We start from the raw sequence: 27,016 nt of genomic DNA on the forward strand, positions 1-27,016 counted from the left end.
AGTAATTATTTATATGTTAAAATTATATGTCATGCATTTTCCAAACTGAATCGATTTTTAGGATCATCGCCAATTATTTAGTTTTTCGAGAACGGAACTCTAAACTGGCACTTGAAACATAGCTAAGAACACTCTCCGTTAAATTTCCTTTGATTTCAAATGAAACCTAAAAATTAAATCAGTTCATCCGTATAGGCGCTTCGATGCCACAGACAGACAAACACACAGACACACACACACATAGCGGTCAAACTTATAACACCCCTTTTTTTATTTCGAGTTTTCAAAATAATCAAATAATCAAAATCGGTACATCAGTTTTGAAGCTATGGTGTCCCTGACGAATCGATCAGACCTGAGATTTTACGTTGAGGATTTCTTTAATATTATTTCTTTGTTTATACAGATATACCAGAATTAATAGTGTTAACAACAGTGAAGCTGCCCGAACCAAATATAACCGAAGTATATTACACACAGTGTGATGTACAATGGAATAAAGAAACTGATACAATATGGAATGTATCAAAAACATTTATATTATATATAATACCATTGATATTCATGTCATTTGCATATTGTCAAATTGTACGTGTATTATGGCGTACCGATAAAGTATTAACTCATAATAATATGAATAATCATCAAACAACATCATCAACAGATCAACATCATCATCATCATCATCATCATCATCATAATCATCATAATCATCAACAGAATAATCAACAACAACAACAACGGTATCATCCACCAGCTTCGTCAGCATCGACACCGAACACGTTGAATAGTAATACAAGAGGTAAATATGATAATTCGTTTAACCATTGTTTTGATTGATTGGTTACTTATGCGGGAAATGCATGATATGCCGTGTTCTTTTTACTTTTTTTTTGCACGAATAGTCGGAACGAGAAAAACTTCTCCCGTATCTATTAACAGTGGTGAGATGCCTATATTATCCATTTTATTAAGAACAAGTGAAAACAAACAATTGACTGAGGTAATTGTTGAAATACCATGTATAGACAGTGTTGATTTCTTTATCACATTACACATACAAACATGTGACACATACATAACTGATAATCAAGTATAGTACATATTATAAAATTTCCGCCTAATTGGCGCCCTCACGGGTAAACAGTGATGTTTAAGAAAAATTGTTTCAATCAAAAGTTGTTTAATTTTTAATAAGAAACATTTTTTACATTTAAACTTTTGTTCTATCTCTAACGGTTTACAAGATGGGTCCTAGGGACCCAAGACCCAATTGACCTATGACGATCATTTACGAACTTGACCTCACTTTTTACGTCTTGAGTACGCTGTAAAACTTTCAGCTCGATATCCTTTTTCGTTTTTGAGTTATCGTGTCCACAGACGGACGGACGGACAGCCGGAAATGGACTAATTAGGTGATTTTATGAACACCTATGACAAAATTTGTTCATAGCATCATTATTTTTAAGCGTTACAAACTTGGGACTAAACTTAATATACTATGTATATTTCATATATACATGGTATAGCACTCAAGATATTTATAATATGTAACTTTGTTCGAGTGGACAATCGAAAACTTCTGCATTTTTTGAGACAATGTACTTTTAATATAATGCATTTGCTTTGTGGCTTATCGAATTATTATGTCGGTTTTTTTAAACTTGGATTGTGCTGTGAAAATAAACAATTTGTTTAAGCCCAGAAAAATATTTCAAATAAAAATTATTAGGTTGAAAATCACTCATTCAACATAAGCTTAAGAACAGAACTGTTAAGACCTAAAACACTATATATTAGAAAGATGTTTCTTAATAAATGAAATTTTTGTGTCAATTTTTCGAAAATCGAATAAGGGTGTGTATAACGACTTAATTCCATAGAATTTATACGAAAAAACAATTAGTGATAAAAACTCTGAATTAGGCAGAATTGAATTTATTTCTAAACCATACGGTTTAAAAACGGTTCAAAATCTAAGAAACAATTTTTTTTAAAATTAATTTGAACCCAGTATTTTTGGTTAAAGCATTTCAAATTAAAAAAAAATTAAAGTAATTATCTATATATATAAAAATGAGCCCTTATTTCTCCTGGTCACGCTATAACTTGAAAATGGATGGAACAATTTCGCAAATTTTTTTTAATGTGTTAATTTCGTGTCAGGTTCATATGAAAGAAAAAATTAAGAAAGTTGAGAAAACTTAAGACAAAATATTAAATGCAATAAATGGTGGAAACGCATGTAAATAATGCATTCCTTATATTACCTATGTACTTATGTATTTATTTGCGCTCCCACCATATTTATCTAAAATTGCGAAGTATTTGAAAAGTATTGACTTATTGAATAATAATCGCTGATCAATAGTTACAATTTAATGAATTGGTAGGAACAAAGTTCACCGGGTCATCTAGTAAAAAAATAAATAAAACATTCTATATAAGTTTACAGAAAAATCAAAAAACGAAAGAAATATGAAGTAAAAGGACAACTATAATGCAAAGTTTTGATTTAATTTTGACAACAACAAAGGAAATATATTATTTGTATTTCTTATTTTTGTTCGAAAATATTCTTTAGATATATATAAATTATTTTTCTTTATTCTTACAAAGAAAAGATGCTACTTTATGAAGTCTGGCTACGATTGAAAATTTTTTTTCTGAAAATTACAACGGTATTTTTGGAAGGAAATTTATCTATGCATGGTTTATTTTATTACTTTCTTCTTGTATTTGCCTAGTTTGTTCTTAATGAAGGGTTAATTTGTTTTAAAGTTGAAGCTTCTTCATGATACACGGACTTTTTTTAGTGTTACAGGCCAAAGAATGGTTTAATACCAAATACTTTTACAAATTTGCAAACAGATATATTGAAGACAGGCAGTCTACTTTATAAAAATAAAATGTAGATATAGCTTTGAATAATTTTTCAATTAAATTGAAGTACACTTTCTAATCATAAAAGTTGTATTTATATATAGTCTGGGAATATATCGCTGTAGGGGCACAAAGAGATATCCATGAGGCCATTAACTTGTCGTGTCTCTCAAACAACTCGACTATGTGACGTTACGCAACATTCGCCGAAGAAAAAACCGACTAATCACTTGTATTTAAAACAGATAATGAGATAATTATAATATTTTTCATAGCACAATAACATATTATGTGAACGCACACGTGCGAACATTTTTTATACACGTGATTTCTTTGTTAGTTCATATATTATGTAAATATAATGAAACGAAATAATTACAAATTTTATACGAAGATTTTTAAGAAATATAGAAATTATTATTTTTTTGACAGACATACAGTGCAGTACTAAAATCAAATTTCTCGACAAAATATAATGAAAGGATTTTTATGGTCAATATTGATTCAGAAGACTTTTTCAACTTCCAATTTTTTTAACCTTTTCTACTTCTGAGCCACTGTTTGTCTTATCTATGGTTGCTTTTGTTTTCATGAAACGTGATTTTGTAATTACAAGATACAAAGTTGCACTGAAAAATTGCTTGCTCCTATTTTTGATCTTTGCCTGGATCTTAATCTCTATCCTTATCTTTATCCTTAAAGAAAAGGCGCAAGTTCGAGCAAGATATTTTTTTATAAACATATTAAAGAATACTTGCCTGATTAGGAAAAATTTTGCCCGACAAAAACCTGACACATAAACAAAAAGGTTTCAGTATGATAAATTTAATGAAAAAATTACCTTTTTTAACCACAAATATTTAATTATATTACTAATAAATTAAGCACAAACCTTCATCTTTTATATATAAAAAATCCTTACTTAATTCCACTAACAAACACAGTAAACGTAAATTGAATGACACGGTAATTCGAGACGACAACAATAATAACATGCATCCTCAGGAACAAGTAGATTGCGGCTCACAAAATAGGTGGGGGCGAGGTTGAGACAACTCAAGTGATCTGTTTGATATGTAGTGGTTATTTAACTACACCAAAAAACAAGTTTCAATGCAAAACAAAAGAGTTTTCTGACTTTTGTTCAGAAATTATATAAATACTACACTGCGAGACGTTATTAATATAATAAATATATACATTCACCAAGATTATATTGACGAAGATATTTAGCAAATGTTTAGGAATTAACCCAAAAAAAAAAAATAGAAATTGTTCTAAAATTTAATTTAGAATTTCCCAGGAAGTTTTTGTAACTGTAATTTTACTGTTTTAAAGCGTTACCAATTCAGCTATTTCTTCATTGAATAAATGGATAATAGATATTATCAAACACAAAACTACTTGAATTGTTTTGAATAATAGGCATTAATTCAATACGTAATGTCAATGGTAATAAATGATACAAATAATACCTTCATATAACAAGTGAATCAGGCCACATGCTCACCCTAGAGGGAATATTTTTACTTTGTGGTTTGTATCACGAATAGAAAATAGACTTTTTCCAATTATTATTCAGAATTTGTCCATTTAAAATAACAATTTTGGTCAGAGTTTTACAAAAAAATTTATTATTTTAAATTTGTTATGGTATAGGAGCGATCAACTTCACGAAAAAGTTGATTTTAAGTCGCCTGCATTTTATACATTTCTTTTTTTATTCAAATTGGGTAAGGATTAAGTAAGCCTGACGGGAGATCGGGAGATTAGATATAATATAAATTATATCTAATCTCCCGACAGTTTTGCCGTTGCCAATACCGCAACAGCTTTCGTTCGGCTAAATAAAAAAAAAACCTTTTCAAAAAACTATTCGAAAACGTTACCAGACCTTTAAATTAAAAAAAAAAAGTTTGTCAGTAATGGGGACTGTCGTCGGAAGTAAAAACTTTAAACTTTAATTAACTGTTTTCAATGTAGTATGTATGGAGCGTGACGCGAGTTTCATGTTTTTTGTTCTACCAAAAAGGGCTCAACGTGCTTGAAGAAGTTTTCACTTCAAAAACTTTGTTTTCTTTCCATCGTTCATATGGATTCAGTAACATTGTCCGCAAATAGAACAAACTGAATCTCCAAATGAGTTGGATGGTCAGTCTGAGTCATTCTGTAAATAATGTTTAATAATAATCCAAGCTTAATTCATTATATTTATGATTACATAACCAAATACGTTATTACATATCCAAATAATTTCTAGATATGTATAAGGCACATAATAAGCTAAATGATTGCTTCTATTTTTTATTTGGAAACTAAAAATACCTTCTTTGTCAATTACCGATTTTTAACTTAAAAACTGAATCGAGATTTTGATCTGAACATCACACCTAATAAATTTATAATTGTAAAAAAATCAATTCCTTCAATTGTTAAAACTTCATCAAAGAAAAATTACAGCCAACTCCAATAACTTTCATTCAAATTTACTACCTATTCGTTGGGTGCGTAATCATTGGAAGGTACAACTTAATCGATTGCAGCTCTGTTATCTTATAAAACTTACAATCAGTGATATGCATATTATTGAAAATAAGGCTAATTTTAAACTTGTTTCATTGAGATTGTTGAAAATAAGGAAAGAAATTGTATAAATGATATTTTTTTAAATTTCATAAATGATATTTTAATAATGCAGTGTATGGTTACCATGGAAACACCTGCAATAAAACTCATATACGGTGCGATTCTTAAACATTTATCAACTTTTTCTCAATTTTGTAATCAATTTTTGCTTCTTTATCGTTGATATAAGCGGCCATCCCTTTTATGGCAAATAAAATAAAAATATTTAAGTCGTTATGTTTGAACGTAAAGCTAAATTGAAATTGATGAAGTCAGTTCGAATTGATGTTTGAAGGAATCGTAATCATTGATATAAGCAGTATCTAGAGATTTTCGACAAATTTTTAAAAGTTAATTATTTCGATAGCATATCGATTCAGTACAAAGCAGGGACTGGCCTTCGTTTTTAGGTCTTAGGTTGTGGCTCTTTGTATAGTTCTGGCTCGGCAATTTTGAAACAACAGTGACAAAAATATTCGGGAAAAATTTCATGAAAAATGATTCCTCATAATGCATTTTGTATTCAATCTTGACTAGCCAAGTATTCAATTCGGATTTGTTTGGATTTTGGCGTTGAAAAATTATTGAATTTTTTCCCTCATGATCTTTAGTCATAAATCTTTTGTATCAGATATTTTTTGAGAATATTTTCCTATGCATTTTCAGTTCCATGGTTATAAGTTCACATGGATCACTTGCGTGCTATATGCCCATTCCTTACTAGTGTTTGTATTTAAATAATACCTACGTATTTCAGTTAAATATTAAAATGAACATACAAACAATATTCCACTAACATATATTTGACAGTAAGATATGAGTGACAGTTAAAGGTATCTTTATTTACAATACCTACAACATTTAATGTTAACTATTCTATGCTATAACAGTTGTTTTGTATTTAGTTTAATCAATTGTGCAAACAGTATACGTAATATTTACAGTAAAATCCCTGTGACCTCATCCCTACCAGACTAATTTAGATACTTGTATCCCGATCTACCTCCTTCTAACATTTTTTATACCATGTATACATGAAATGTATATATAGATATTCTAAGTTTAGTCCCAAGTTTGTAAAGCTTAAAAATATTGATGTTACGAACAAAGCTTTGGTATAGGTGTTCATTAAATTACTAAATTAGTCTATTTCCAGTTGTCTGTGTGTCTGTCTGTCTGTCTAACATCATGATAACTTAAAAACCAAAAAATATATCTGAAAATTTTACAGCGTGCTCAGGACGTAAAAAGTTAAGTCGAGGTCGTAAATGAACAACGACGTAGGTCAATTGGGTCTTAGAACTCTCCATGTAAGCCATTAGAGATAGAAAAAAAATTTAACTGTAAAAAAATGTTCTTTATTTCGGATATGTATAATAATTTGAAATGCGAAAGTATTATCACATGATCGTCAAATATATGAAAATATTTCAGTTGCAACAACTTAAGCAACTATTTGCAATCAAAATTTGACTCACTTTCCAGTATCTATCTAATTGAGTTGAAATTTTGTGCATATGTAAATCGAATAGTATATTAAATAGCAAGCACGACCGGATTTTCCCGTCGCTTCCGCCATATTTGACGTAAACACGTTTTTTTTCGTTTTAAGCCAAATTTTAGAATAATAATACATTTTCAGAAACAAGCTTCTATTATACTTAAAACTAAAAAATAATATTTTCATTGAGTCACTCATACTTGACTATTTTTAAAAGATTGAGGCGCTCCGAATCATACTTGGTATTTCAAATTCCGGGAGAACAAGCTGTAAATAATGGCTACATCGTCTATATGAGATTTTCTCCGAAGTTCTACTGTAAATGCCATTTGTAATAAAGGTTTATGATTTTAATATAGGTTTAAACAATATATTAAAAATAATATGTTGTTCACACAGTATGAAACTTGAAACTTCATTTGGATTTTAGACAGTTATTGCACTCAGAATGTTAGCATATTCATAAACAATTTAGGTGAGGTACTTTCTAGCTTTGGTCACCCACTGATAAACAAATTACTTGGAGGCTCCAACATTTTCCCTTACAAAATTAATTATATTTTAAATAATTTCAATAGTGGGAAAAATCATTTATTACAGACGAATCCAGTAAACTATACGTAATTATGAAATATTATATCTTAAAAAAAAATCCGGACAAAATTAAATTTTCTAGTTTCTAACATGCGATGTAGTTTCTAACATGTGATCAAAAATAGTCTGGATTAGTTAAATTATACGACGAAATAACAAACAAGTAAAATATTAGAGTAAATCAACGAAGAGCTACGTGACTTTGGGATCTTAAGGCAAAGATACCACCACCATAAGTTGACAAACATGTGAACCATATTTGTAAGATTTATAATATGATATGATTTTTTAATTGAATGAAAAGACAAAGGTTTAATCATATTTATATAGTGTAAATAAATTATCTTACAAAATTACTTTTTTTAAATGAAGACAAAAAGCTCTGATACACTTTGAAATTTAAAACGTCCCTTCTGCTTAGAGCATTTTACTTTTAAATCATAATCTGGGAATTTATGGAAACTTGAATCGGTATTTATAGTTTTTGACGATTTTCACTTTGGCACACATTTATAAAGTGTAAATAAATTATCTTACAAAATTACTTTTTTTAAATGAAGACAAAAAGCTCTGATACACTTTGAAATTTGAAACGTCCCTTCTGCTTAGTGCATTTTACTTTTAAATCATAATCTGGGAATTAATGGAAACTTGAATCGGGATTTATAGTTTTTGACGATTTTCACTTTGGCACACCACCGTGATATTTCAACAACATAGTGACCCCAACTAAAATAAATACAATTATTTAATGTTTTATATAATTTTTTAGGACAATTTTTGTTGTCCGAAATTTGGAATCTTTTTTTTTTACATGAATGTATATTGTGCAACGAGGGCAACAACTGCAATGTTAAAGGTTCGTTGACCGCTGGTAATAGATAAACAGGTTAAAAAAATACACATGTGTTTTACGGATGTGATATTAGTTATTAAATGATCTCTAATTTGTTGGTATCGATGTGTTTATAAATGTTTTTTCACAGATACCACTTTAAATCGAATAAAATATTTAGGGTATTTTAATTTTATGGTCATTTCCCCAATGATAAAATTATTATTTTTTTAATAGTAAAAAGTCAATAGGGGCATAAATTTTTTAGTTTTATTTTCACGAGAGTTTAATAAAAATATTTGTATTTGTAGTATTACAATATAACATCAGTTCCAAATTAAAAATACAGTAAACAAACCCCAAGACGATTTCTGATAATAACAACACTAGTACGGTATAGCTAATTAATAATCACAAAAAAATAAATGGTCTCAATTTTTTTGTGGAAATTATTTTCAAAAATGCTTTTCATTTTGAAGAGCTAACAACTGGACTTAATCATGCATCCACACCTGCCAAAGCAATTTCAACGGACTCAAAAATAAAAAAAAAGTTCAGGAAAGTTCTAAACTTGTTTTGGTCTTTTAAAGAGAAAACTTCACTTTTTCCATAATAGTTTTTTACCATCTTAAAAAGAATGGTAGAAAACCCAATTTTTTACAGAATGGAATACAATCTCGAAGAAAAATCGTACCCTTGAGGGTTGCTAAATTCAAAATTTTTGCACGGGCTAGCAGCATATTTTTATGAACTTGATTATAATGGATTTTAAAAAAATTACATTAATTGTGTTCTCAGTTTAATTATAAATTGTATTTTAAACTGAATTATGTAAATTGTACTTTTAATAACTTAAAAAACAAACAAAACTAAACGTAATTAAGTAAGCTTAAAAAATAACTACAATAAGACGACATTCATTATGGCGTATACAGTTATACTGTGGGATTTGAACCACCTATACGTTCTTTCAGAGCTTTAACTGTTGGTGGTCGATAATTGTAGCACGGTTTCATTCTTGCCTGGTACTTTAGACTCGTCTAATTTTCCACTTATCTACAGAACTGTATTTATTTAAAAATACAATTTTCAATTTATTAAAAAATATAATAATAATAATATCGGGAAATCGATGGAGATTTGTTTTACACTGTTCTCCAAATCACACCCTGTAAACGCAAATATTGCCTTGTTTGTAAAAACAAAAATTCTGTACATTTTGTTTTTCACAAACATATAAAAAAAATTTTATGGCGTTACACCAGATTTTGTCCCAACAATATAATAAAGTAATTATTTTTTAAATATTCTTCTAAGGAAATAAAAATTTAATTTTCTCTTTATTTTCTCGCATACTTTTCCTCTTGTATGAATTTTCATATTAATTTGTATAAATTGTATTAGCAACTACTTACACAACTAATAATGTTTATTATTACAGGTCTCACATGTAACTCAAGACGTAGTACATTCTTAATGAATTCAAACACAACAACAGAAGGTCAATTACGTTCACGGCGTAAGGCTGCTAAAATGTTGGTGGCTGTTGTTGTAATGTTTGCTGTATGCTATTTTCCAGTACATTTTCTTAATATAATACGGTAAGTTATTAATGTTATTATTATTATTATTATCATTATTAAACGAGCAATGTTAAAATTAAATTTCCTAAAATTATTATTTCTATGGAAACTTTAGTGTACAAAACCATGTACACAATGAGTAGACTGTCGAACGTGTTAAAAAGATAAGAAATAATAGATATTTATTTTTGAAATAGAAAGTCGATACTTTCTTGAATTTGGGAAGATTGTCAATATTCGTTTCAAAACGAATTTGTTCGAGCAGACATGGCTGCAAACGTTCGAGAAAAGTCGAGGTTGACTCATTGTTGAAAAATTACGAAATAAATGTTGAAACTATTGAAAATGAAATAGAAAAGGAATAAAATAAATCGCTCTACTTTTGTTGATTTTTCTTGCTCACTCATTAAGAATTACAATAGGCTTTTGTCCACTGAGAATAAATCGGTTGGATAAAAGTTTCTAATGATTAATCATGACATGTAGATAACCAAATACAAAATTAATTTTATAAAATATTAGGCTTAGGCTTTTTACTATTTTAATTTAAAATTATACATCCGGTCACGTGACAGCAAACTCTAATCAGATGTACTTTGAAGGTTCTACGTCACGCCATATGAAAGGCTATGTAAGCTTACAAATACAAACATGTTAACTTGCAAATAATTGTAAACTTGCATATACAAACATGATTGTATGTCACGGTTTGATGTCATTCAGGACGCCATAATTGTTTCAAAGTAAATTTGAATTGGTTCTTTAAAGTGCAAAATGCATAAAGTAAATAGTTTTTTTTAATAATAAATACTTTTTTGGTGTAAATCAGATAATAGTGTAACGTATAAAACAATTTTTCAAATCTAGGACAAAAGCCTATTGAACGGAATGAAATAGCTCGTCATCATATTCCTGATATTTTGTTGAACCATTTATCCAAATATTGCCACAAACTAGTTCATCACAGATTTTACAATCTTATTGTGATTACCTAGTTACTGTACGGCAAAATTGGCGTGTATAAAATTTACGAGATTCGATGGGTAAGCCAAATTATTGGTTTTATAATTTATTTTCCCTTATAGCATTGATGATAATAGGAATTGATTACAACACTCATAACGAAGTATAAACGTCAGCTCATGCATTTTCCTATCTAATCAGGAAAACTAAGCTTTGCACACTTGTAGTAAAATTACTTTAATTGGCTGTAGAATAGTAGAATAACTACTTTAATTTGATATTGTTATTTGGTAAATTATTAACTTACTTATATTTTCAACATGTAAGACAAACTAGAAGTAATATCTACCTTGTTCAATTTTGTTTAGTTAATAATTATTATGTAAATATTATGTTATTTTCCTTTGCTACAACTAAAGATCGGATTCTAGGTCGCTTAGACACTTTACCGCTAATTAATGCATTTTCTTAAGAACAATTAGTAATATGACTGCAGTTCCAATTTTTATTTGTTTGCTTTGTGCTTAAAGATATTCATGGCTTTCAACAACATAGAAAAAGACTAGAAATTTTCTCTGAGGAACGGAGGTTAAACCACATTATTGTTATTATTATTATTTTATATATCCGATTGATTTTTTTGAAGTTATTTAATACTAGCGACCCGCTCGGGCGCAATGCTGATACAAAATATAATACGGAATGTGTTTATATACACAAATATGATTATTTAGAACATCGCATTAGAAACCTCTAATTATCAGTGTTTTTTACTATATTTATTATACTATACATATATTTATAATACATATAAACCTTCTTATTTAATCACTCTATCTACTAAAAAAAAACCGCATCAAATTCCGTTGCTTAGTTTTAAAGATCAAAGCATACATAGAAACAGACAGACAGAGGGAAGCGACTTTGTTTTTTACTATGTAGTGACGATGTCTAAAATATTTTTGTTACACTTCGATTTCTGTTTCCTAGTTATTGTAAACAACTAGGAAACAAAAATCGAAGCAAACATTTAATAAAAATATTGAATTTGTTATACCTAATTATAATTCTCCAAACTATCGTTATTTATTAGCGGTATTGTTTGATTTCATTTATCATAGTAAACAAATTACAATTATAGTTAATTAGATGCAATTTTTTAATGTAGCTATTGGTTTTGCATCGTTGATGGAATTTTCGAATTTATCAATTAGTTATAGATAATATATTCACCCAATTATATCCAAACATCAGTGTTTCGTCGGGATTAAATTTAATATCTAATTTACTTTTCGTGTGTTCGATATTTTTGTGCTTAAGATCGTTTAGCTTTAAAAATGTCTTCCATTAAATGTGACTGAATGTTGACATATAATGCCCACAAAATGGCAACCACAACTTCGGAAACCGTATATATTATTAAATATAAGATTAACTGACTGACTGACATATCAACGCAAAACCAATATACTGGGCTATAGGGTCATGTAAATGTGGGTTTTTTTTTGCACTATAGATGAGCAACTTATGGAAGAGTTTTAAATAGTTTTTTATGCAAGTTTTTGGATACATACATAATATACATAATATAGGTGTACATTGGAAAGTTACATTATTAGCAAGTAACATGGGCTGTATATTATTTTGAAAAAATTAAACTCCGTATCAAATTAATAAAAATTACGAAATTAGCGAGGATAAGTGATCGAAAATGAATTCTATTAAATGAAATGAGAAAAAATTTAGTTATTATTTTATATAATAATTTCTCTAGCCTTATTTTCTGTCACATGGCGATATATTTCTTACTCCTATACCAAATTGCATAATTTACTCCTCATTTTAAGCTTATCGTGCTTCCTAATGACAAACAGTAGACTCACGGTCTAAAAAGGTACAGCAACGTATCTCAAATTCGTTATAAAAATTCCATGAATAACAAAACTAAGCGCAATTTTGAATAAGTGAACATGTTTCGAATAAAGAAGTGTAATGCTTATTTATAATAATAATAATAATGGAGTTTAACTTCCATTTTTAAGATATCTAACTATTACATAATATTTATTTGAAGGATTATAATTCAAATTGGACTATTTTAAAAACATGTTCTCATAATACTAATTTAAAACGCCAACGGTTACCTAACCGAAGAACTCCGTGCGGGTCAAGCTAGTAATAAATTATTGTTACATTTGTAAGAAATGGTACATTTTTATGCAAATTTCTAAAACTTACGCAGCTCCTACATCGATACTTTTTATATTATTATTGTAAAAACAACTAAAAATAATTGAAGGTTTTTGAATAATCACAAATTTCACAATATCGCATTTTACTATATCAAAAAGTTTCAGTATCATTAAATGCCAGGCAATTAATTTAATTATAGATTATTGTTTTATTTTGTTCGTTAATACTTTGCTAGGAATTATTAAATTATTTAAAACTAGCTTTTACCGGCTGCTTAGAATTTCGCGCGATTAAAGATAGAATTGAAGTTAAGTTCAATAGACTGAATCATGAGCAAATAACATAACATTTTCCTATTATTTATAACTTTGTACATTTTTTTCAAAATCTGATAAGCATCTTATAGAAATGAGATAGTTTTCAGCAAAAAAGCTACTCATTCTACGTTTCTCTCTAGAACTATCTTCGAAGATAAACATTGCGTTGAACTGAAGTTCTGTTTTGGCGCGAAATAAGGACAAATGAACAAAATAAATATACTAACATTGAAAAATATAAATAACTAGCTTGATACCCGCTCGCTTCAGTGGGCCTAAAAATAAAAACCACCGCTTTATAGTCTCCACCTCTCTTGATATCTTTCAATAACACTCGAAGGCATTGTTTTACAGAGATAAAATATAGGCACAGTCTTAAATTTTTATACCATGCATATATGTAATATGCAAGGTATGCAAAGCTCAGTCCCAAGTTTGTAACGCTTAGAAATATTGATGCTATGATCAAAATTTTGGTATAGATGTTTATAAAATCACCTAATTAGTCCATTTTTGGTTGTCTGCCCGTCTGTCCGTTTGTTTGTCAACACGATAACTCAAAGACGAAAAATATATCAAGCTGAAATTTTTACAGCGTACTCAGGACGTAAAAAGTGAGGCCGAGTTCGTAAATGAGCAACATAGGTCAATTGGGTCTTGTATTCGTAGGACCCATCTTGTAAACCGTTATAGAGATAGAACTAAAGTTTAAATGTAACAAATATTCCTTATAAAAAAATAACCAACTTTTGTTTGAAACATTTTTTTCGTAAACATCACTGTTTACCCGTCAGGGCGTAAATTGTATACTACGTATTACATGGGGATATCAAATATCAATTATTGTTTTTTTTTTTTTTACAGACATTTAATTGTAATTGAACAAACTGATTGTAATGCTGTCTTGGTATTAATTGCACATTGGTTAATATATGCAAACAGTGCTGTAAATCCAGTTATTTATAATTTTATGAGTGGTAAGTGTGTTTCTTAATTTTATTTTGTATCTGCATTTATTTTATTGATTTGCTTTTTTAATTGATGTCAATATTTAGTCTACTAAATCAATAATTTAATTTTGTGTGTGTGTCATTCTTGGCCGTGTTCCGAAATTAGTTTATAACGTCTACATATCTATACAGTATGATCGTTTCATTATCATTTTGTTTTATCATCCTACAATTTTCACGCGAAGTTGGACTTAAGACGGTTTCATTCTTTGATTGGCGTGAAACTCTATAATTTTTTTAAGATTCCTCTTAAACATTCGTTGGAGGAAAAAATGTTTAAAAAGAAAAGCAGTTTTCCAAATAAGAATGGTTAAAGTTACATTTAAATTTCAAGCACTGCGATTATACCCTTTACTCTATCGACTTGAAATTGGGATATGTTATAGGTACTCATATTCTACCTGCCCTGATTACTTTTATTTTTTCGAAAATTCTGTTAATTTTCACAATTTTTATTGTTCACACTTACGTACTTTTTCCTATTCCACTATACCTGAATGTGAACAATGTAAATTGGGAAAATTAACTGGATTTTTGAAAACTAAAAATAACCACGGCATGTAGCATATGAGTACTTATAAGATAAAAAAATCGGAAAATCGCTTTTCTTTATAAATATTTTTTTCCACCAATGAATATTTTATAGGAGTCTTAAAAACATTATAAAGTTTCACGCCAATCAAATAATGATTGCCTTTGAAAAATGTGTAGGGAACCGTCTTAGGTGAAATAAAAACTACGAAATTATTATGAGGAACGTTTTCGAATATTATTAATTCTTGATCAAGCTCTCAATGATTTTGGGTTTTGTAACACAATAACATTAGAGTATTGTTCTGCTGTTATTGTTATGTTAATGAAGACGAATATGGTATGATGTGGTTATGTTAAGGATATGTATATCCTTAGTCCATATAAACTAGTTTTGACTTGACGTCTTACGCAAGGAAATATAGCATTTTACTTCTTAAATTTCTGAAGTAACATGGATCGAGATACGGTTTTTCCCATCATGTTCTACAAGGTATTTATAGTCTTTGTGAATATTGCAGATGGGGAGATTAAAAAATGCATTCTTTGTTATTCACTTTTTTAGACAATTGAAAAAAAAATTATTATCCCGTCAATAATGTACCAAATAGACTGAAAATGATTATTCGGGGGTTTTTGTTGTCGCTGAATACGAATCCGAAGTCAAATAATTCTTCAGATTACCTAGGGACCTGAGCTTAGGGCTATTGAATTGTAATAGTTCGAATTATATTATATACCATTTTGTTATAAACCATATTTTAAACCAATTCTTGGAAAAATAAATGAATGTTTAATCAAAAAACGCTTTCTCTGATAGATTACGTCTTTTTTAACTTGATCATACTTGTTTTTGAAAATATATGCAAATAAAGGCTCTTCGCATCAAGGTCATTTAATTTTTAACCGACTTCAAACAAAAAGGAGGAGGCTATCAATTCGACTGTATTTTTTTAATGTGTGTTACCTCAGAACTTTCGACTTGGTGAACCAATTTTGATGATTCTTTATTTATATTTGAAAGCCGGTGCTTCCCGTGTGTTCCCATTTCACTTTGGTCCAGTTCTGACAACGGTATCCATGAGAAAACCATAAAAGTCTTAAATTTGCATTAAGTATGCAAGAGACGGACGAATAACTCAATGTCACACCAACCGATTTCGATCTTTTTTTTTGGGGACAAATTAGTTAGTGTAGGTACTTCAGATTCACCAAAAATCACAAAATAAAAAAAAACTTTTAACAAAAAGATACCAGTTACCAAAACAAATTAATATGCACCAAAAAGTAAAAAACAAACAATAATACAATATAGTTAAAATTATGGTTATTTTTGGAGTTGGTGTCAGCCAAGCTTATGTAGCAAACTGTTCTGTCAGAGTTGTTTCCTTGGCTGATACCGACTCCAAAAATAACAATAATTTACTACATTATATTATCGTTATTTTTTTACTTTTTAGTGCATATTAATTTGTTTGGGAAAAGTTTTTCTTTTGAATTGGGTTTTCTTTTTGTTAAAAGTTTTTTGTATTATTTATATCTTTACATTAGAAATATAAAAATAGACTCTAGTATAATAGGCATGAAGGTCATTTAAATGTTGTTTATTATCTTTGCATTAGAAAGATTAAAATAGACAATCTAGTAGACTGAAAATTCATTTTGAAAACGTTAATGAGCAACTATTGTGAAACAATAATATCGCAATTAACATTTATAATATGAATAATCAATTCGAAAATAATGAGATATTTTCATGAATATCGTATTATTGAAGGTATGTATTGCTTGGTAAATAGATATGCGATATTAATATTATGTTAAATTATTGTAACACATATTTACTGGATGTTCGAAATTTGTTTTGGTATAAGAGCCTAGCAAGATCACGAGAAACTTCAAGATGTCTGAAATTTGGATGCATTTACAAATGCATATTCCCCAAAAAAACTGCAAATATGTCTGCTTTTAATGTAATTTAAAAAAACCACCAATTAGGAGTCATTCTTTTCAGCTGTGATGTCAGTTTTTCGCTAGCTATCACTTATGTGTTTAATTCTTTAACCAAGACTCCACCGTCCCTAAATCTCTTAGAGCTAGAATAATTTTGATCACAAATTTGAAAACAATGACCCAAATTTAGTAGGATTACATACTTGGTTTATCAAAATTGGATAAAATTTAGATGTGATAGAGCAAAATTAAATTTTTTGGATTCTGATGGTGTCATACAGTTAAAAAATTCGATTTTTTTTATAACACAGGCAAATTTGATCCGATCTTATTGGAATTTTTTTTGAAACCCACTAATTTTGGGTCATTCTTTTTAGCTGTGATGTCAGTTTTTCGCTAGCTATCTCTAATGTGCTTAATTCCGTGACTAGGACTCCACCGTCTCTAAATCTATTAGAGCTAGAACAATTTTGATCACAAATTTTAAAACTATGACCCAAATTTAGTAGGATTACATACTTGGTTTATCAAAATTGGATAAAATTTAGATGTGATAGAGCAAAATTAAATTTTTTGGATTCTGATGGTGTCATACAGTTAAAAAATTCGATTTTTTTTATAACACAGGCAAATTTGATCCGATCTTATTGGAATTTTTTTTGAAACCCACTAATTTTGGGTCATTCTTTTTAGCTGTGATGTCAGTTTTTCGCTAGCTATCTCTAATGTGCTTAATTCCGTGACTAGGACTCCACCGTCTCTAAATCTATTAGAGCTAGAACAATTTTGATCACAAATTTTAAAACTATGACCCAAATTTAGTAGGATTACATACTTGGTTTATCAAAATTGGATAAAATTTGGAAGTGATAAAGCAAAATTAAATTTTTTGGATTCTGATGACGTCATAAAGTTAAAAAATTATATTTTTTGATAATACTGACAAATTTGATCCGATCTTATTGGAATTTTTTTTGAAACCCACTAATTTTGGGTCATTCTTTACAGCTGAGTTGTCAGTTTTTCGCAGCAATTTAAACGTGACGACATGAAAGTAACTTTTACCTAAATATTTTATAGAAAAAAATTTTGCCTTTGTACTGTAGACGGGAAATTATAAAAAGGTAGTTTCACATATAGTCCGAAGAATTTTAGGAACTTCTTTTTGACGAAATCAAACGCGATGCATTAACTCTTAATGCTCATCGAATGAAAGTAGTGATGAAATTCGTAAAACTCATAATTTAATAACGCTGTATAAAAAATGGGGCAAAAAGTATAGAATTTGTAAGCGCTGCTAAAAGTAATCCAATCAATTTTTTCAAATTATCTGTTTACCACATAGTTTTTGTTGACTTAATCATTAATTTTTTATAAATTTTAACTGCAATAAAATCACATTTGTATGGGAGTAATTATTTTGCAGTTGATTCTATGTATATTGCCGCCATTTGTACAAAACATTTTTTTTTGTAAAAATGTAAACATGGTATGAAAAATTCTTCAATCATTTAAAATGAATCATCCAATATTTTGTTGTTATTTATATTTTAAATTTGTTTATTAATGTAAATCAATATTAATTGTATAAGCATACACATAAATTCAAATAGCGCAAATTAGAAAATAATAATTAATAATTGTATTTTGTTTACTATCATATAAATTTCTCATTAATGATTATTAATGCGATTATAATAAATTGTATTTCGAAAATATAATATGCACACTATAAACTATGCGAAAACGTAAACCAAAATTTTGGTTGTAAGCATGTTGAATACGTGATTTGTTCTGTTATATCGATTAAGGTACGTTTCGATAAGTTTCAATAAACAAAGCAATATCCAAATTGAAGCCAATTAACAAAGTTTTTAGTGACATTACCAGCTAGCTTGTAGACCAACTTACCTTTAAAGAAACCGTTTAGTCCTGTGCACTTATGAAAATCGAAGTGTGTTTAATCTAAAAGTTTGTTATACTCGATTTTTTTATTCATTCAATCAGAGGGGGCTTGTTTGTAGGCTTTAAATCTGATTTTGCGTAATCGCGAAACAGATCCTTTCGCCGCCATCTAGGAAAATGACTTATTTTACGTTTTAGACTTATGCCTGTAGAACTCATTTTTTAAACAATTAGATGTAGGACCAAAATTTAAATGTAAAAAATGTTCCTTATTATAAAATAAACATTTACCCGTGAGGACACAAATTAGAATGCAGACAATTTCAACAACCCTAAAATCATCAAATTTTAATAAATAAAACGCAAGATATGGACCAAAATGCCAAAAAAAGTTAATTTCCTAGATGGCGGCGAAGTCCGTAACTGCACTGGAATAGAAGTAATTCGCTGAAATTCTAAATACTCATAATAAATATTCTTTAATGGGAAATAAAGACAAAAATGACAAATAGTTAGGTACAATTATAATTTGTTTGAGTAGATAATTTTCCTTAAGTCGGTGCTTTTGTTTTTAATAAAACTTCTACACAACAGCATATCTGTAACTTTTTATTTACCAAACTATTAAATTAGGTTATCTACAGTTTTCTTTGCTACAAATTCTATTCATATGCAAAAGTAGTTTAATCAACCATCCGTACCTGCGTATAGTTTGATTGAAATGTTGTTATATTATTAAAACAAAAGTTTTAAACATGACTTTCAAAACTTAAATATATAGGTAAATAATTTCTCTTTATCTTACTTAGATATTTCTCTTAGAAATAATAATTTATTATAAATAAAATCTTTTGCTAGAATTATTATTCCTAGTTGATAGAAGTAGAACTTAATTTACCTATTATAAATGACAACCACAAAATAATTTAAGTGTTGAATAGTTTCTTTCATGTAAAATTTAGTTTTGTGTTATCAATAAAACTATTAAAGCAAGTTACTTTTCAAGCTTCGTATGATAGGAAATAAACTTGGTACTATTTTCCTGATTTTTAACCGACTTCAAACAAAAAAGAAAGAGGTTATCAATTCGACTGTTTTTTTTTTATGTGTGTGTTACCTCAGAACTTTTGACTGGGTGAACCTTTTTATGTATTTGAAAGCTGGTGCTTCCCGTGTGATCCCATTTCATTTTGGTCCAATTCTGACAACGGCATCCATGAGAAAACCATAAATGTCTTAAATTTGCATTAAGTATGCACGACAAGAGGACGAAAAACTCAATATTTCGATTTCGATGATTCTTTAGTGACAAATTAGTAAATGTACTTCAGATTCACTAAAAACCACTTTAAAACTTCAGATTCACTAAAAACTTTTAACAAGAAGAAAACCGATTTCAAAAAAAAAACTTTTCCAAAACAAAGTTAATATGCACTAAAAAGTAAAAAAATAACGATAATATAATGTATTTAAAATTATTGTTATTTTTGGAGTCGGTGCCAGCCAAACTACTGTAGCAAACTGTTCTGTCAGAGTTGTTTCCTTGGCTGACACCGACTCCAAAAATAACAATAATTTTAACTACATTACATTATCGTTATATTTTTACTTTTTAGTGCATATTATCTTGGAAAAGTTGTTTTTTTAAGTCGGTTTTTTTTATTAACCCGCGACTTAAAAGAATAGTTTTATAACTTCAACGTGTCTGTTTATCAGCATATCTGTGTTTCTGTCCATAAAACTCTGATCCTAAACGGTGCACCGATTTGCATTTTTTAAATTTTGTTTGGAAGGCAATATGATTGATAGTTTTTTTTTTCTTGCTAAGTTCCAAGGCAGGGTTTTGGGTTCCAAATCTATGGTAATATATATTAAGTCTGTTTTATATCTATTAATAATTGATGCTAGAGTGCGAAATAATTGGTGCTAAAATTTCAAACACTAAATTTAATGTCCTCAATCATATCGATGGATCAAAACTGTCCTTTTTTTTATAAATTTGTATTCTAGCGAAATGGGAAATTTTGGATCTATATATTTATGTTATTTTATATTTGTTTGTAATCTTGTTCATGATTTGTTCGAGTGATAATTCAAGTGAGTTAATTAAATAGTAACTAAAGCCTTTTTGTGTTTTAATAAAATAAAAAAAATTAAATAAGGTTCTATTCGAAGAATCTTATTATAAATTCATGGCCAATTAAAATGTAGGTAAGTACAAAATTTAATTACTTTTTGTTTTGTTAAGTAGAAAATTTTTTTTTTGTTATTCAATATAAATATGACACACAAAAAGGCCTTAGTTCATTAATTAACTTATTAATTAATTTTCATTTGATTTATGCTTGATTCTAGAAGAAAATATTAATTAATAAAAGAATTTATCGATTACACACAATAAATATAATAAATTTTGCGTTCTTTCTTGATAAACAGAGACAAAAAATGTGAACGAAGGCTTTTGATATATAGTGTATCCCCGGATAGAGGTAACTATACTTGTAAATTTTCTTATTTTTCATTTTAAGAAAAAAACTAATTCTTCATAAAAAATTTTACTTATTCTGAAAAGTATGTAGTCATATTTAAAACTTCTAAATAATGTATAGGCTACCCTTCCTTCTTATAAGTTGACAAAATGTTATTCAGAAAAGTTGCTCGCAATTAACAATTATGACTCTATACAAAATATCAAGAAGATCCGTGTACTTTAATTATAGCATCATTTTTTATTTGAACAAAAGTTGTAATTACAAAACTACGTAACAAAGAAAATAATAATAAATCAATTAACATGTACGATAGTATAATTTTTTGTGAGCTAGGTTAGAAAATAAAAAAGAAAATTTATTTTCTCGGATAAACATTCACTAAGAATGGAATTGTTAGAGTTGAAAAGATCTTCTTGAAATTCAGTCATAAATTTGAATCTTGAGTCATAATTATCAATTTCGAGCAACTTTTCTTACTAACATTTTGTCAACTTATAAAAAAGAAGGGTAGTTCATCAAAACAAAAATAGTATTATCAAATTTTTGGCTACACTGTACATTATATAGAAGTTTTAAATATGCCTACATACTTTTCAGAATAAGCAAAACTTTTTATAAAGAACGACTTTTTTTCTTAAAATGCAAAATAAGAAAATTTACGAGTATAGTTACCTCTATCCGGGCACACACTGTATAAAAAAAAATGTAATTGCATTATATATTTTATTTTCTATTAATGTCTATATATATATATATTTTTTTTTTTTGATTTTATTATAGAATTTGATATGAAAAAACAGATAGAGTCACTTGACTTATTTTTATTTATTATTTTTGTTTGCAATATCTTACAGGAAATATACGTAGAATAGAAACTCGATTATTTCAAAATCATAAAATGAAATTAGTTACCATGGTTCATTTATAAAATAAACTTATTATAGACGAGTTTTTATGTATCTTAACTTAGTTCTCCTTACTTTTAATAACGTAAAGGAAGAAAACAATATACTTGAGTAGTTGTTTCATCTAGCCCAACATTAAAAAAAATAAAGTACATTTTTATAGCACACAGTTAAATTTAAATAGTTCGATCTTTTAATTCTGATTTAAAATAACTTATATTTTTTTACCTAACCTTTTCCTAATAAATATGTCTATCTTTAATTTCCTGGTGCGTAATTATTTTCGACTTATTTTTTGTTTACTACATTCTTTAAGATCTCATTTAATAAAATTGCTATCCCAGTTCCATCGATCCCGAGTAAGAAATTAGAAAAATTTTGTCTTTTTTTGTGTGAGGATATTTCGCGAGTGCATGGATTAGGGCATACCGAGGCACACTTTTTAATTTTTTTTCATAGCGCGATGAGCCTTCTTGCAATATTGATGGAGTATATTCACGTTTTTTAGAAAGAATAAATCCTTTGCAATGCAAATTTTGTACAATTCAGAATGAAAGAAAAAGAATTTATGAAAATAATAGTAATTGATTTCAGAAGATACCTTTGAAATTTGACAGTATAAAGTTTTGTAGTACATGTGTATATCAATAAGCCGGGATCCATTGGAAAAGTTGGATCTATTGTAATGAAAATGTTTGTAACGTGTTGATGGAACCCCAAGAAACATTCAGCCAACTTAACCGAATTATAACGTAGCCTAAAATGTTGTTGAAATGCTTATTTTATCTTAAAATTGTCATCTAATAAGTGTAACCGAATGATTTTCGGAGGACGTGACGATTCGTGTTATTTGACAGCGTGTTTGTATTCAGTGACCCAAAATACCTGATATACCAAAAAGTGAAATTTCCGGTCAAAAATGATACGATTTTCGAAATGTTTATTATAACAAGAAAATTAATAAAATAAGAAAAAAAATTTGAAATTATAATATAAGCCCCGCTGGGTCCTTATGCCCCCTATAACTAGGTTAAGTTGGTTGAATGTTCTTTGGAGTACTATAAACACGTTACAAAACGTTTCATTAAAATCGGTGCTGTTTCTCAACTATATTCACTGTAAACTATCGATATTGTTTTGCATATTTTGAAAAGATAATATTCGAAACAAACTTTTTTCGATTCAGTGAACACTATCTTGCATCTTTTGCTTATTTTAATCGTCACGGTTTAAAATACTACTCAAATATATAAAACACCGACCAGAGATAGAACACTTTAAATAGGAACGTTATTGCTCGTATAAAAACCATCGCTTGTTATTGGAAACATTTATAGTAGCACTGTTTTCATAAAATATTTTGACCAATTTTTTCCACGAAATACTTTTCTCATATTTTCCTATTTTTATATCGAAATCATGACATTATTTTGAAAAAATAGAGGCAGACATTGATGTAGGTATCAATCACACAATTCATTTTTTTGATATGGTATCATTTTTGATATGATGTGGTATCTTTGAAATCAATTCATTGTGCTAATGTCTACCTGTTATAATTACGATATCATTCTCATTGATTGAATAGATGTATGGTCTTTTCGATAAACATTTGTCAGGTCAGCTTGATACAAATATCAAAGAAGCTATTATACTTAGACGTTCGTATTTACCAATCAAAAATTAATTCCCATGTATTTCAATCAGTTAATTGTAATAATTTCGGAATAATTATTCACAGAATAGTCATAAACACGTCTTCAAGCTAATATTCCTGCTTTAATAGTTTCCTTCACGTTAGACGAGTTTGAGATAAAATAAATATGAGGCATAAACCTCACAATGTTGAAAATTTGCTTACAAATCTAACAACAAGTTAGCGATGGTCGCCACCAAATATGAATAGTTTCTACAGGCTGTTAATTTAATCGTACAAATCGTTAAAATACTGTCATTATTGCAAACGTAATTTTAAACCATTTATGCTCAAATGATTTGGAGCCAATGGGTGCCGTCCCCAGTTGAATGGAATGAAGCGGAATCTTGATGCCAATTCTTCGATTTTTTTTCTAGCATCAGGAACCGATACCGGCAATAACACGGCAAATGTTGGAAGGATTTTTGAGAGCCGCGGTTAATTGGCTTTGCTAACTTTTAAAAAAAGTCACCGTCATCTAAATCACTGATTAAAACAATACAATCTTATGTAACTTTTCGAAAGCTTAAAAATTGTTCAACAAAGCCTTTTAGGGAAAAAATGACCCAAGTAGAAACTGTTCTCTGTGAGTTTAATCTCACAGAGGCCTTTCATTTGATAATTACTTTCAAGGTCGGTTACCAGCCCATGATCTTAATTACAAAGAGACAAAAAAAAATTTTTAATTATAAATCTCTTCAAACTTTTTTTTTGTTTTCGAATTGTCAAACTAATAAAGACATCTACGAATATAAATAAAAAACACAGAAAAAAATATCTTAGTTCGAGAACATAGGAGTATGTCAACTTTTATTAAGAACTTAGTTATCAACAAAAAAAATTTCTTTTTTAATTGTTTGAAATATATACACTACTATGTGGGAACGGAAAAAACTACTTCTTCGTAATCTTTCCATGGCACAATCAAACAAGTGCCTTTGCTATCATTTTCCGCAAGAAATTCCAACCTCTTAATTTTTCATAAATTGATTTTTTAATTTTCAAAAACGAATATTTTTTTTTATTAATTTAATAGATTTTTGTTTGGCCTCTATTTCAATAAACGGTTAAAGGCGTTATTTTATTTACTGTAGGCTCATTTTTGGTAAACTAATCATTGTTTGATAACAATTAGTTAAAATAAATAAGTCTGTTTCTAATTATTATAACCACCCTTCGATTACATTTCGATGGCCAACGCTATAACAAACAATTTTTGCACTATATAATTTGGTTTTTGAACAGATCGTCATTATAGTGAAGATGAATGTTTTTTATTTTAATTTTTTTCGAAACTTACTAAAAATTACTAAGAAAAATTAAAAAAAAATGTATTTAATTGATTTTTCACGAAATTTTACAATTCGCTTTTGGAGCGCCACCGCACGGAGAAATAAAATAACATCAATAATGATAAATGGTTGTTCTCTCACCTGGCTTTCACTAGATTATAACGCAAATTTCCATAGAAACCGATCGGCTCACAGCCTCAACGGAGGTTAATAGGTCACTACCGTTTTATTTATTCAAAAATATACCTACTTTTTATTAATAATTAATAAAAAAATTGAATTATTAATTTTAACAAAATTACTTAAATATACTTTAGATGAATTATTCTTTCATTTCTGTATTCTAACAAGTATTTTAAATATATGTTACAGTTTCTCTTAGACTCATAATTTTTATAGCTACTAACTTTTTTGTGTCATATGACAATGATATTATTACGGCCTTATCCATTCAATGAGGCCCGACAAAAGGTTATTATTGTAAAATGTTGAAATGCTTTAAAAATAAATACATTTTTGTTTTATTTTTTTATTCCCTTCATTCAAATTTTAATAATTTTTTTCTTTTTACAGGTAAATTCCGTCGTGAATTTCGTCGTGCATTTGCACAATGCCATTGTGTAAAAAATCAATTACCTAATCAATATAATCTCAATAATTTCTCACCACATTCAACCAAATCCAATTATATTTTAACAAAACAAACACAATTTATGAATACAAAAAATCGTAAGAATAAAATGAATCAATTGAATAATGATAGTGGCATTGTTGAAGATAATGAAACAACACAATTGCAACAGAAAATATGTCAACATCAGCATCCGCATCACCATCACCATCACCATCATCAACATCATCAGCACGATAAAATATCGTTAAAATCATATCAGAATATCGATTTATTTAATGAACGGTGTGATAATAATGACGATGAGAAATCAACAACACAGACTACGGAATGTAAATTATTATGTCGTGATCATAGTTTACCAAAAACTTGATATCGTTTAAATTTAAATAAGGAGAAGAATAATGTAGCTGATGTGGTGATGAAACCATCGTCTACCCAAGAACATCAGCAAACGTCGTCTGATGATAATGTTAGGCGACAATCACAGTGTTTTGATACGACTAAATTACCTCTACCGTTAGTGTTGATTGAAGATTGCTCATAATTCATTTTTCTTAAAATTATTAAAATATTACGCATGCTAAGCTAAGAACACAAACATAGACAATTGTACTGATTCAATTTTTTGTTGGGGCAAGCTAGTATTATTATATGGGCCTTTTCAGTTGTTGAACAACTTTTCTTGTGAAAATGGAAAAATCGAGCAAAAGTTTTATAAAATACTGTTCTAAAAACTTACTGTTTTAAAAATTTTTTTCGATAATTAACGAAACCGCCCGCCATTTGAAAAATATACCCCCATCTGTTATATACAGGGTGGGCCATTTAAATCTGTACACTTAAATATCTCGTTTTGTAGTTAACCAATCCAAAAATCACAAAAGTTGTGGGATTTGATGGAGGACATCATGTTCTGACATCAGATTTGACCTAGTTCTCCGGTCTGCTTTACCTAATAGCCAATTAAGATCCTAAGCTTTAAGAGATAGAATAATACTTTAAAATAGAAAGTGACCTTCATAAAAAAAGAAGTCATTTTCAAAATTATCATTATTGCATTTAATCGAAAGAAAACACGCTAACTACGAAATAAATTTCGAT

General features: G+C 28.5%; 1 protein-coding gene across 1 annotated transcript in view; it reads left to right on the forward strand.

The window, feature by feature from the left end:
* LOC123301530 (orexin receptor type 1-like) overlaps nucleotides 1-26,505 on the forward strand; it is a 306,811-nt gene extending 280,306 nt beyond the window's left edge. Inside the window, exons 3-6 of the mRNA XM_044884307.1 lie at nucleotides 407-802; nucleotides 9,883-10,042; nucleotides 14,362-14,474; nucleotides 25,855-26,505. Coding sequence (XP_044740242.1) covers nucleotides 407-802; nucleotides 9,883-10,042; nucleotides 14,362-14,474; nucleotides 25,855-26,285 — 1,100 coding nt within the window. The 3' untranslated portion in view covers nucleotides 26,286-26,505. The remainder of the gene's footprint in view (nucleotides 1-406; nucleotides 803-9,882; nucleotides 10,043-14,361; nucleotides 14,475-25,854) is intronic.
* The last annotated feature ends 511 nt before the right edge of the window (nucleotides 26,506-27,016 follow it).

Source organism: Chrysoperla carnea, chromosome 1 (assembly GCF_905475395.1).
Source record: "Chrysoperla carnea chromosome 1, inChrCarn1.1, whole genome shotgun sequence".
Classification (NCBI taxonomy): domain Eukaryota; kingdom Metazoa; phylum Arthropoda; class Insecta; order Neuroptera; family Chrysopidae; genus Chrysoperla; species Chrysoperla carnea.